The 12,347-nt window shown below is 35.7% G+C and overlaps 2 protein-coding genes and 1 long non-coding RNA gene across 4 annotated transcripts; 1 reads left to right on the forward strand and 2 right to left on the reverse strand.

Moving 5' to 3' along the window:
* Positions 1 to 6: 6 nt before the first annotated feature.
* On the forward strand, positions 7 to 3,551 carry LOC115443760 (lipid droplet-associated hydrolase; the record flags this gene model as incomplete). Its single annotated transcript, XM_030169314.2, is given in 4 exon segments — positions 7 to 139; positions 1,173 to 1,490; positions 1,493 to 1,572; positions 1,574 to 3,551. Coding segments are annotated over 4 exon segments (846 nt in total), but the record flags the coding sequence as incomplete, so codon positions are not given.
* Positions 3,552 to 4,362: 811 nt separating this feature from the next.
* On the reverse strand, positions 4,363 to 5,319 carry LOC119193144 (dapper homolog 3-like; the record flags this gene model as incomplete). Its single annotated transcript, XM_037446796.1, has 2 exons — positions 4,363 to 4,574; positions 4,702 to 5,319. Coding segments are annotated over 2 exons (810 nt in total), but the record flags the coding sequence as incomplete, so codon positions are not given.
* A 2-nt stretch (positions 5,320 to 5,321) lies between these two features.
* On the reverse strand, positions 5,322 to 7,749 carry LOC119193145. Of its 2 annotated transcripts, XR_005113869.1 has the most exons (4): positions 7,287 to 7,749; positions 6,662 to 6,794; positions 6,444 to 6,561; positions 5,322 to 5,385 (listed from the first exon to the last, which is right to left on the reverse strand). It is a non-coding gene; the product is annotated as an uncharacterized LOC119193145 (long non-coding RNA). The 2 variants fall into 2 exon arrangements; XR_005113868.1 differs by lacking the exon at positions 7,287 to 7,749 and having other exon boundaries at positions 6,662 to 6,894.
* Between the last annotated feature and the right edge of the window lie 4,598 nt (positions 7,750 to 12,347).

The following is a 12,347-nucleotide window of genomic DNA, read 5'->3' on the forward strand; positions in this document are numbered from 1 at the left end:
ATAACGTGGGGCGATCCTTTTGACTGTAGCGGTCAAGATGTAATTATATGCGTTACGGGTAATCCAGGTGTTACAGACTTTTACATAGAATTTGGCACAGCACTACATGAGAATACTGGTCTGCCTGTTTGTGTTATTGGTAAGAACATTTTTGATTATTTTATACTCTATTGAGTAAAAATAAGGTAAAGATACCTTTAAATAAGTCAGGTGATGAATAATATTGTAGCCAGTGTAAATGGCTAGGATAGGATTTTCTTAGTTAGGCTAATCATTTCCGATGTTTTCATAGTTGAGAGAAATCTATAAATAAAATCTCATAAAATAATTAAATATTACGGGCATATTGTGTCAATCTGGTTATTATTCAAGCAAAGTTTTATGTGATAATTTAATCATTTCTGCACCTTTGATGCAATGCAAAGTATAGGCATATGTGTAAAGTATAGGCATTTGACTAAAGAAACATTAGAATCGGTAGGTTAATTATTATTAGGTAATCATAATCTCTGAAGGCAACATTTACCAATAAAATAGATATTTATAGGAACCACGTCTTATAACATAAGTACCTACTAGGTATTGCTCGCGGCTTAGCTCGTGTAAAAAGCCATTTCCGGAACAAAAATCCATAAATCGCTGTAGAAATCCATGGGGCTATCAATGCAATGCCAACGCCATCTACTTAGAAATCAGATTTAAAAAATTAAATATTTTACAAGGGACCAAATTACCAGGTTAAAAGGTAGCCTATAGGATAATCCAGGACGGTCTCTCTGTAGGCCTATTTGTATCCAAATCCGTTCAATCTTTACTTCTAACAATAAACAAACATCCAAAAATTTTAACAAACATTCGCATTTATAATAATATTAGTAAGATAATAGTTAATAAGCAACTTTTGTTTGAAACTTGAATCAAATTGTTCAGAAATTCAATAGTTTATAAAAATCTTATAGATGCACATACCTGTTAAACTGGCTACGATATGATTCTATCACGACTACCCACATTAAACCGTCATAATATTATATAGATATTATCCAAACTTGACAATGGTTAAAGAACACTGTTCATTTTGGAACTTTAAAGTATGATCAAAATGCAAAGACTTTAAACAGTACATACTTAGGTAGTGTTTAGAACTCTTTGTGAAAACTATAATTTTTTAGGTCATGCTGGCCATGAAGAAGTTCCAGACAAGAAATCAAATATGCTGCAAGGTCAAGAAAATTTATTTAATCTAGAAGGTCAAATCGAACACAAGTTGGATTTTATCTACAATTACGTTGATAAGCGTAGTAACATGCATCTTATAGGTCATTCTATCGGGTCATGGATGATTCTAGAAGCATTGCAAAAACATAGTAATTTAATTAATAGAATTTCATCAATCAATTTGTTATTTCCTACTATCCAACATATGGCAGAAACGAAGAATGGTATATTTTTGAATAATTTCATAAGGAATTTTCATACAATTGCGTTGCTTGTTTTACATTAGCTTATATGTTACCTAATTATATCAAATCACTTCTAATTAAAATCTATTTAAAATTTAATTCTCTACCTTTTACATTACGAAGAAAGAATTCAAAAATATTGCAATCCAAGAGTCGGTGAGAAGGTGCTTTTTTTAGCTTATGATGAAATGGACAAAGTAACATCTTTAAACAATTACATAATAGAAAAAATTAAACACATGACAAACATTATTTATAGTAATCATGATGGTTGGGTGCCAGTCAAATATATGGAAGACCTAAAATGTTATCAACCTTATCTTCAAATGAAAGTAGTAAACATTGACCATGCCTTTGTTTTGAAGTCTGCAGAAATTATAGCCGAAATGGTTTCAGACTATATTAAATTAAAGCTTAATAAATAGTCTGGGCTAGACATTACCATAGAGTGAATATCGTGTTAGGGAAACTAGGTAATTTAGATAGGTGTATATGTTTAAATAAAACGTGAAGTGGTTATGTGTGGTTAAACACTCATACATACAGAGTAGTATTTTGTGCATACTGTCCACTTTTTTTAGTAGAGAAGGAATTTGCTAATAGGGGTAATTGGGGAAAACTTGCACTTCGGGTAATCTTTATAGATATTATGATCATACTATGAAACACAGCTACAAAGTTGCTGATTCAAGCTAGTTTTGTGCGACTGTGAACTGGCTCGTCGTAAGAGCCAAAACATCAGCAGTATGAGTCTACTTGTATAATATCTTCCATAATATAGATAATTTAAACCATACAAATGTATTTATTATCTTATTTTCTTTAGATATAATGTTCGTAATAATTCTATACTTATCTGTCTTGACTAAGAAGCCGCCATTAATTGTATTTAAATACAAATATAGTTTTATGTTGTATTATTTCTTCTAAAAAAATTACCACCATTTCAAAAAATATTCCCTTTTTCCAATCCATCGCTAAAATGGACCAACCAGAACAAAGTTTTTTTTTAGATAGTTACTAATTACCGAAATAAAATTATTGAACAGATATTTTCCCGCCGATGTATTTATACGTGTGTTTGCCCACGTTGAAACGTCGGAAGTAACATTAATCAAACCGTTGTAAAGATTCATATTGCTGCTTCATATTTTAGTAATTTTTTGTTACGTATCCGCTATTATTATTATGAGACATTGGCGAAACCACCGATAAATAAACGATGGAAGCCATAATATAAAAGTTAATTTAGAAAATATTGATTATAGATTGAGGAAGATTCAGGAGTCTCAATCAAAATAGGTTTTTAAATTCAGAACGAGCGATACATTTTGAAGAACATATTCAATATAACATGGACAAAGTATCGGCCATCGCCAAGCTGCGGGTACAGGAGCATTTCTTTTATGCAAATATTTTGACGCACCTTGTCTTGGTTTTAAATTTACCCACATGTTCTTGCACAAGTAAAAGGTATACATATTATATTAGTCAGCATATGAATTGTGTCATAGTTGTATATCATATTTTGGAATATAATGCCAGTAAGAAACAATTGTTTTAGATATGTGCTCTTTAATTTAATAAAATTACCTGTTATATTACAAGTCAGAGATAATTATTATTTTACATGTTTTGTAATAATAAGTAAATAACAGTTGAGACGACCACACAAGTTCATCTCATCTTATTTATTACAATAATTGAAAATAAGTACATACAATCAAAATGAAAGAATATAAAATGAGTATCTGATAAACAATAATAAAATTGTAAATGGCACTGAAAATAAATAAACAAAAAGGTCATCAACGGGTCAGCATTTACAACAAATGCCTGACACAAATACAATTTAAGTTAATAAAACGCACACTTCGAGAAACTCGTTCAATTAGGAATCTATCATACAAGACAGCAGATAGGTGTTTTATAATAGTTTTAATATTGAAATGCCGTAACGAAAATACAAGAAGATACAAGTTTAAAAACTTGAATTGAAAGTAATAATCCCAGACACATAAGGTATAAAATGCTATAATTATTGTATTTCATAATGTGTACAATAAAATAAATAGTATCCAATGGCAACAATTCTTTTGATATTATTTTCCAACAGGCTGTACATCGGAACATGTGACGTCACCCTTAGTAAGAGCTTATTATTTGGCACTGTACTGAATCTGACCGCATATTATTACCCTGCAGATCAAAGAGGACTATTTTACTCAAACAGGCATATACTCTAGTGAGAACATAGATAAATATAATGTATAAACTTTTCACAACACAGAGATTCGCCACCTCCGATCGATCACTGGGGCAGATGGTCAAATGTGGACTGTTTACGGTTCAGTGTTTAGTGGGACTTTAACAACGCTCAGGGTGACGTGCGCATGCGCACATATTTGAATATGGAATGTATGCATGTACGACTCATTGATCAGACCTACCGTTATTCACACAAAATTTGTTATTGCATTTTGGTATAGCAATAATGAATACTTGTCGGACTATGGTAACGACTTTAAACAATGATTTATTTCATATCATAACTATCTAGAAATATTTACAATATTATGGAAGTACACATCGTATAGTATAAAGTAACATTTTGTAGGTAATTCAATCGAAACGGATACTCTCACATACTTAGTTGTGCGTTAATTTCATAGCATGCAGTTCAAATCAACTTCGCAGGAACCAGACGCATAATACTCGCGTCTCAACTGTGATGAAAATGGTCACGTGACAATAAATGAAAAACAATCACTCGAACCGGCGCACCGGCGGCACCAAGGAGCAGCGCCTCTCGTCACGGACAATCGAACACGATACAAATACAATTTTGAACTCTTACATCTAAAGGGATACAAAATTCGCACTAATAATACTCGCACGTCAAGGGGACGAAACGTCGCTTCAACACGTAGTCTCCAGCAACGGGTCCGCCGGTCGCGCGCGGTCTGGCTCTGTCGCCGAACACACCAGCCGCTGCGACGATGACTTGTATAGCCGGCGCGGCCGCTCCTCCTCGTCCGACAGCGCCCGCACCGCGCCGCGTGCTGCCAGCCGCGCCGGCGACACGCGCGCCGACCGCGGCTCGCACGTGCACTGCGCCGCGCAGCTCGCGCCGGGACGCGCCCGCGCGCCGCAGCGGCGTGCGCACGCGCACCACTGCGCCCGTCGCCGTCGCACCACTCGCCGCAGTCGACGCTCCTGGCGCCGTCGCACTACTGGCGCGCCAGCATTCGCAACTCTCACTACCGCACGTGTCGCAAGATACTGGTGAGCGCCGTTCGAGTCGGGGCCGCCGAGGGTCCCGTCGTCGCTCAGGCTCGACGGCGGGCGGATCGTCGGCGCGCGGCGGTGGGAAGCGCACCCAGGGGTCGCGCGTCGACCGAGCCGCAGCCAGGTCTAGTTCGCTCATTTTGCGCCATGGGTCTGCGAGCGCGGAGGCGGCACGGTCGCGGGCGCGCCGACCGTCGTCGAGCGCGAGCGGCGACGCGTCAGGTGAGGAGCGCTCGCTGCGCGCCTGGCGCGGCGCGAGGGCGGCGCGGGGCCGTGCGGGGGAGGGCGCGGGAGAGGCGCGCGGCCGCTCGGAGTGGGAGCGCGCGCGGGGGGTGTGGGCGCGGCTGGCGGGCGTGACGTCGCTGAGCGAGCGCAGGTGGATGCGGCGACGGGCGCCGTCGGGCGAGTCCGTGTCGGTGACGTTGATGCTGATGTTGTGTGCGGGCGCGGCGGGCGCGGCGGGCGCGGGGGTGTCGGCGTCGGCGGCGAGATCGCGCTGCGGACTACCGTTGCCATTATTGGCATTATTTTGTTGGGGCCGGCCCGGCTGGGCCCGGCCCCCGCTAGCTAGAGGTCTCTGTCACAGAACTAGAAGTGCCGGAGCTCAGTGTCGAAGCTGGATTTTGGTCGTCACCTGAAATGTAATATTATGAATTTATAATTGTACTCTAACATGATACTCGAACCGAATTTTCGTAATTTAAAGTCAACGTTTAATTATTTAATGCTCAAATTATTCATTTTCCTTAGTGCCTATCAATCATCTATCTATATATATATATATATATATACTATTATATAGAGCTGAAGAGTTTATTTATTTGAAAGCGGTAATCTCAGGAACTACTGGTTCGAATTTAAAATTATTTTAGTGTTGGATAGTACATTTATGACCACCAATAGGTGAGCACCATCATTAATAATCATGTATGACGGAAATATTCCTCTTAGAAATGTCTAAAAATATATTTTAAAACAAACCCCCCGCCGCTTCTATCTTTGATTTGAGTGCGATAAACACAAAAAATATTCAACGTATTTCGATGAAATATGCTATGGGAGACCCTGGAAATATATACTCAGCTAGACTTTTATCCCAGAAAATTCTTAATTTATTCAAGCGGGCGAAGCCGCGAGCAAAGCTAATAAATTAATATTAAGTGCAATCCTTAAATGGATATGAGGTTCCGATTATTTATGGTATGCCAACGGCGGCAACTTCACTCTCGTGAGTATGCCACCAACATAACCGGTGTGTTATGAAAGCGTGTCAGTTACAACAAACACGTCGTATGTGATGTGACGCCCTGCCATAGTGGTAATTTTCAGACGCATGGCGTGTGCTCCCTTAGATGCCAACCTATTAAATATTACTCAACGTAGCAAGACAATACGGCTTTTATCTACTACCGACGTCAGACATATTATACATATTATACAAAGTTTATTGGTAAGATGGTTTATATTATCTCAATTTGCACTTTATATCTGTTTATTATTTTTCTTTAAGTACCTACATTTATATGTAAGAGCAAACATTACTTTATCCGCGGTCGAACAGGCAGATTGCTCCCCTTCTGTTCTGTGAACATGACTGTTACCACCACATTTCAACTGACGTATAATTTCAAATTTTACAAATGAAGTACATAATGCGTATAATTTTATAAAATAGGAAACATTTTAGATCACCTTGAATTGTCTGGCCCGTGGCCGGCAGTCTTTGTCAGTTGAGCAATTCTACAGATACAAAACGTTTCAGTCTGTCGAGATACTGATTGAAGAGTTCGACATCATTATGTCCAGCACCCTGCAAAACGCAAATTATGTTTAAACGTCAGGGAATGGTATAGGCATGATAGATAAAAGCAAAACATATTTAGCTATGTATATTCATAAACATTGGTTACCTCAACCCAAAGTGGTTCCACAGCACGCGGACAGCGCTCGTATATGGCGAGTCCGTGGGAGAAGTCTATCACCTCATCCTCAGTTCCGTGGATCACCAGAACTGGCGAGGTAACTTTAGGGATTTTATCGATACTGAAATTAATAATATAGCCATTTTAATATTTAATTATTCCATTTCATTAGCAAACAATTAAACACATGAATAAAATAGTTAATAACGATTCTGTTGCCTTTAGTTTTACAGTGTTACCGAATGAACCAAAGTAGGTTATCTCACTGTTCGAGGCACCTACACACGCATTAAGTGCCGTAGATAATGTGGTGCCGTAGGAAAACTATTTAAACATAAATTACGGTGTAACCATAAGTTCTGTCTAACTAGATTAAAAAAAAGATAATTATATTATTATTCTGTCCGAAATTGGCAGTGATTACTGTTCTGTTTGACTTATTGTTCCACGCTCTAATGGCGCGAAGACCATGAAGCTGTGGCTCTGTAGCCTAGTTAGTACACGTGGTTCTGTTACGCAAAGCTTAAAATGGAATAAAGTTACATGATTCTTAACGGTATTCATCATTATAGAGACGGAAGAATGCCGTGCGCGCGGTAATAACCCCGCGCACCTGAAGCGGTTGAAGGTCCTTGGTGACGTCTGCATTATTCATAATGCGGATAGACCGTCGCGAAGGTGCAATTCGTCCAAGCCATTAGATAAGTAGTCGGCAGTACTTTCCCGAAGATGGAAATAACACTCCATACCTGGTGGTGCCTGCACTATATACAAATTAATTATAAAACTTAATAAAACTGAATAGCTCTCCACTCTGCCTCTTACCGCACGTCTAGTTAGAAGCATATTGCAATCAATCGTATGCAATGTCTTGTCATCCGAATTAATTGTTTAACTTGCATTGAACTGATATCCCAGTACAACGCCTGTCAGGGTGTGTGCGGATCAGGCGAATGCGTTGCTAATCTAAGTACGCAAGTATACCCTTACTGCAACTATTCGTGCATTGTCTTTATCCAATACTAATTTAAGACGTGTATACAACAATGCGCGTGTATGCGCCAAGAGTACTTTTTTCGATAGAATATATGTTTGAATTAAATTTCTCAAAAATGCATAACATAATACATATAATATATACATTCTTGTGTACACGTGATTTTAGGTTTTGAATTTGTTGAGTTATTTATGTGATTGATAGTACCTACATAATATACATTGTAAAGGTGATTAATTTAAAAACCATATTTATAAAAAAATCCATATATTGCCTAATTGATAAAATTACTTTTTATTGTTGACAGACATTTTGATAATAAGCGAATAGGGAAAGCGTAGTAGAGTTATGTATAAGCGTAACATCCAGTTACTGATGTAACTGTGGACTGTGCAGTAATCGTTGTACGAGTCTTAGCTCAATACGAGTCCTTATAATGTGTGGGGCATCGAACAACAGAAATAACTATAAAAATCGATATCTCCAACAAATACTGCTAACAATAGAAAATAGAAAGAGTGTTAAGACATTTGTTTGCTAATCACGCATAAACTGCTATTAAGTATATTTTATTTCAGGTGAATTAGACCACCGATAGACCAAGCCTTAGAATTACTTAAGGTACTGGAAAATATGTGTTGTGTGACATGTACTGCCTGTAACAAACATAAGCGTAGAACTAAACCTGTCAACACGCGCGCAAACTATACTTATAACAGGACACCAGTCAGACCATTGAACACTGAGAAAAACATATTTCCTTCTGAACACCCGTGAACTAAGGGGTCAGGTAGTTATTTATCCTGAGAATTATATAATATGCATTAAAACCAGATATATAGCAGCAAATAAATATGAATATTTGTGTTCATTAATTAAACGCTACATATTATATTATTTTTGTTTGTATGTAATGTTCATCACCACCTTATCACCTACGTCATAACTACGAGTCCGCACTGCGCGGCAGGAAAATATTACATCAAACATGGATATTCCATTGATTTTACATGCTAGTAGGTACAGCGTAATAAAATATGTTTCAAATAAGTATATTATAACATAATTAATATAGTTTTGAATCAATCAATCAGCATTTAATATTTAAAATTTCATTATTCAGTAACTTGATAATTCACGACTTAAACAATTTGCACAGATATCATTAATGAACATAAGACAAACATCGATGCTGATAATTCTTATAAAAACAAAGTTAATTAATGAGTCATTGCAAGGTTAACCTAAACAATGTTATGTAAACATAGGCACTTTATTATATGCTTTCTATAATTTAATGATATACTACTTATAAGTAACCGAGTCGTATTTATTGAAGACAACCTTCATAATGTTTATGTAAAATCTTACGAATATGAATGTGAAATGTAAAGATTTCGAATGTTAGGTATAGGGTTAAGGCGATACCTCAAGGTCCATTTTCATACATTTTGTTTCGGCTTTAATCTGGGTAACTAAACAAGTATTGGCAAGTAAGAATTTAAATTCACGTCTAGTTAGTGATTAGTTTTCGCAGTTGAAGAAAAATGTAAAAATAATTAATAATCATGGATATTTCTGCCTTTAAAATTTCGTCATATTAAATTTTAAAGGCCGAAATCCATGATTATTATTATTTTACGTTTTCTTTCAACTGCGAAACTAATCACTAACTAGACGTGAATAAATTTTACTACTGTTTGTTAGATTAAGCAAACAAGTATGAAAATACCATATAAATACTTAATGTTTCTTGGAACTTTAAACATAGAAATTGTTGATTAGGTTTTGTTTAAATTTGATATGGGCATAATGATGGATTTGTTTTGTCATGGACGAATACAGTGACTTTTTGCTTTTCACGCGGGCGAAACCGCCAACAATTATACCCAGTTGAAGAATAACACAAACATTGATTAGAAACAGATACCACGAGTTTTAGATAATTATATTATTAAAATGTGTGATATATCACTGATATTGAGAAATTGTGATAATAAATTGTTTATTAACTCTAGCTTTGTGTAAAAATAAAAATGCTTTGTTTCATAAATGTAATTATATGCACATATATTTAGTAGCTTCTTATTTATGCGTTCGGACGTCCTTTTCGCAATGTCATGCTTTGTTAACTTACCAATGATATTTTTGTCTGTATTAAATGAAATTCACGCAATATTTCTATATACAAGTCTTTGTTCTATCTAGGGAATTTAGGAACTCAAACATTCCTTCACATTCATGATCTCTATTCCTTTTTTAAAACCTGCAGTTTACCATGATTCTACTATTTGGGGTATTTGATACATTTGTTAGGTGGTCCAAATTGCAGGCCACTTAACATCACATTACCCACATGTTGGGTTGCTTACTTATTTATTTCATTTAATATCTCATATTTTGTTAAAATATGCTACACGTTTAGGTGTCGCGTCATTAGTCGATAGACAACGCCCTACGAATATGAATTGTGAGGATCGGTTTTCGATCCATACGCATACTGCTCGCAACATGCTCGCAATAAACATTGTATGTGCCACCGTTTTGTTTCCAAAATCCTTTTTTAGGTATTGTAATTTTTGACTGATATGGAGATAGGTTCGCCCACAAATATACATTATCTGTCGAAACATTATAAACACAAGTATAAATATTTAAGTCCATGTGCCCAGATACTTACATATATGATATTAGATATATTCTACCTGCATAGTAAGCCGAAAATAAAATGCAGTTAAATTTGATGTATAGTTAGGGGGCTATATACCGTCTACTGGGGCATATCCGTCTTTTAAGTAAAATAGTCAAAAATCTCCTATTTACCTATACTGCTTTCGAAGCTGTCCTTTAATTAGATAACCCATAATTGCAAAAAGACGGATTCGCCCCATAGACGGCATATGGCGCTCTGATATATTATATACAAATTATTAAGTAATGAATACGGAATTTCTTTCTATCAACTTATTTTGTGTTGACCATACTATGGGTCATATTTTCGATGACAGTGTAAACTTATAACGCGGCAGCGTTACGGTATCTTTGCGAGATTAGTGTGGAATGATATTTTGTATGCCAAGTTCAATTCTATTAAAAGCGCACAGTCAAAATAACGTGCAGCATAGATAATAAGGCACCTGGATCCCTTGGTGGTAAAAACATAATAAATAGTTTTGTTATATTTATATCTCTGACTTCTGAGCAGGTTATATTATGAACAAGTAACACTGAGACAACATCTCAGTACAACAAAACAATTTAAAGTTTTGTTAATATAATAATATACTCATTGTACTGGGGGAAATTATTTATCCATACAAATGCCGAATATTTTTATACAAGAAAATTTTGAATGTACCATTGGCAAAAGTTGATTTTATAAACAGGTTTATTGTAAAACAATATTTAATTGGTATTTCTCATGTGTAATAAATGATATATTCTACAAGGTGTTTGTTGCCCATGGTCCTGCCTGCATAAAAAAATATTTATCAGATTTAAAATCCTACTGTGCACTTTTCTGCTATGAGAGTTTTGGTCTATTGGTGCACTGAATTTATTCCAGAACTATTGGACAATAAGAAAATGCTAAAGTAATTTCTATTCAATGATCATTTGCATTGCTGCCCACTGTGGTGGTGAATAAATGAGATGTTTAAACTTCTCAACTTTTATGCTATATTTTTCCTCCTATTTCATTGTTGCTACTTAATAATATTTATAAAATATGTCATTTCTTTGTGGACACTTCACTGGTTTGACTGATATTTATTTATATGTGTTAATGTATACTATTTATTTCTGTAGATACATAATATATAAATAAATTAAGATACTTAAGACAACTGTATTTAAAATCAGGAAATTGATTAGCCATTTAGCTCCTTATTTCTCTGCATTATAGAAAAGGTTACTCTGACATTTTATTTTTCGCACAGTCAAGCAAATTGTTCTTCTGGTGGTAAGTACAAGGAGTGCATTGGCTTCCCAAGCATAGTATCAACATAACAAATATTATTTACAAAGTATTGCACAGAAGTGTATATATTGTTAAGTTTCATAATGCTCAGTAATGTGACTGGCTTCTCTGTCCTTCAAGTTAGAACATCATAATGCTTGCACAATGCCACTCAGCGGTAATAATAGCTTATGGCACCTAGACAAATGTACCTTGCATATAACTTACTAACATATAAATTAATTTTATGTCTTAAAAAACCAAAATAAATTTGAAATTATCAAAAATAAATTGGAAAATAGGGTCAACAAAGATCTTATTGACAATCAGAACAACATGAAGTTACATTTGAATATAGAAATAATTTGAAATGGAATGAGATTCCTGTATGTTTTGATGATTAGTGTTATTATATTTAATGTACATTCCTCAGTCTTAGCATCCTGGCAATTCAGCATGCATAAAGAGCCGCCAAGGAATATGTAATTATTTAATATGAGTACACACATTATGTATCTATATCTATATTATAATCTTCTCTATCAGTCTACACTCTATTGATGCAGCAGACTTCATTTTATAGTTTATATATTATGGACTAGTAATGAATAATGAAACCTAACCTTTGTTGACATTACAATAGGTATTTAAAATGAATGACAAGCTTATTAGAAGTGACTTTGTAAACATGATAGCTTTATGAAGTCTTAATCTTTACG

The sequence above is a fragment of the Manduca sexta genome, unplaced genomic scaffold (assembly GCF_014839805.1).
Source record: "Manduca sexta isolate Smith_Timp_Sample1 unplaced genomic scaffold, JHU_Msex_v1.0 HiC_scaffold_3656, whole genome shotgun sequence".
NCBI lineage: Eukaryota > Metazoa > Arthropoda > Insecta > Lepidoptera > Sphingidae > Manduca > Manduca sexta.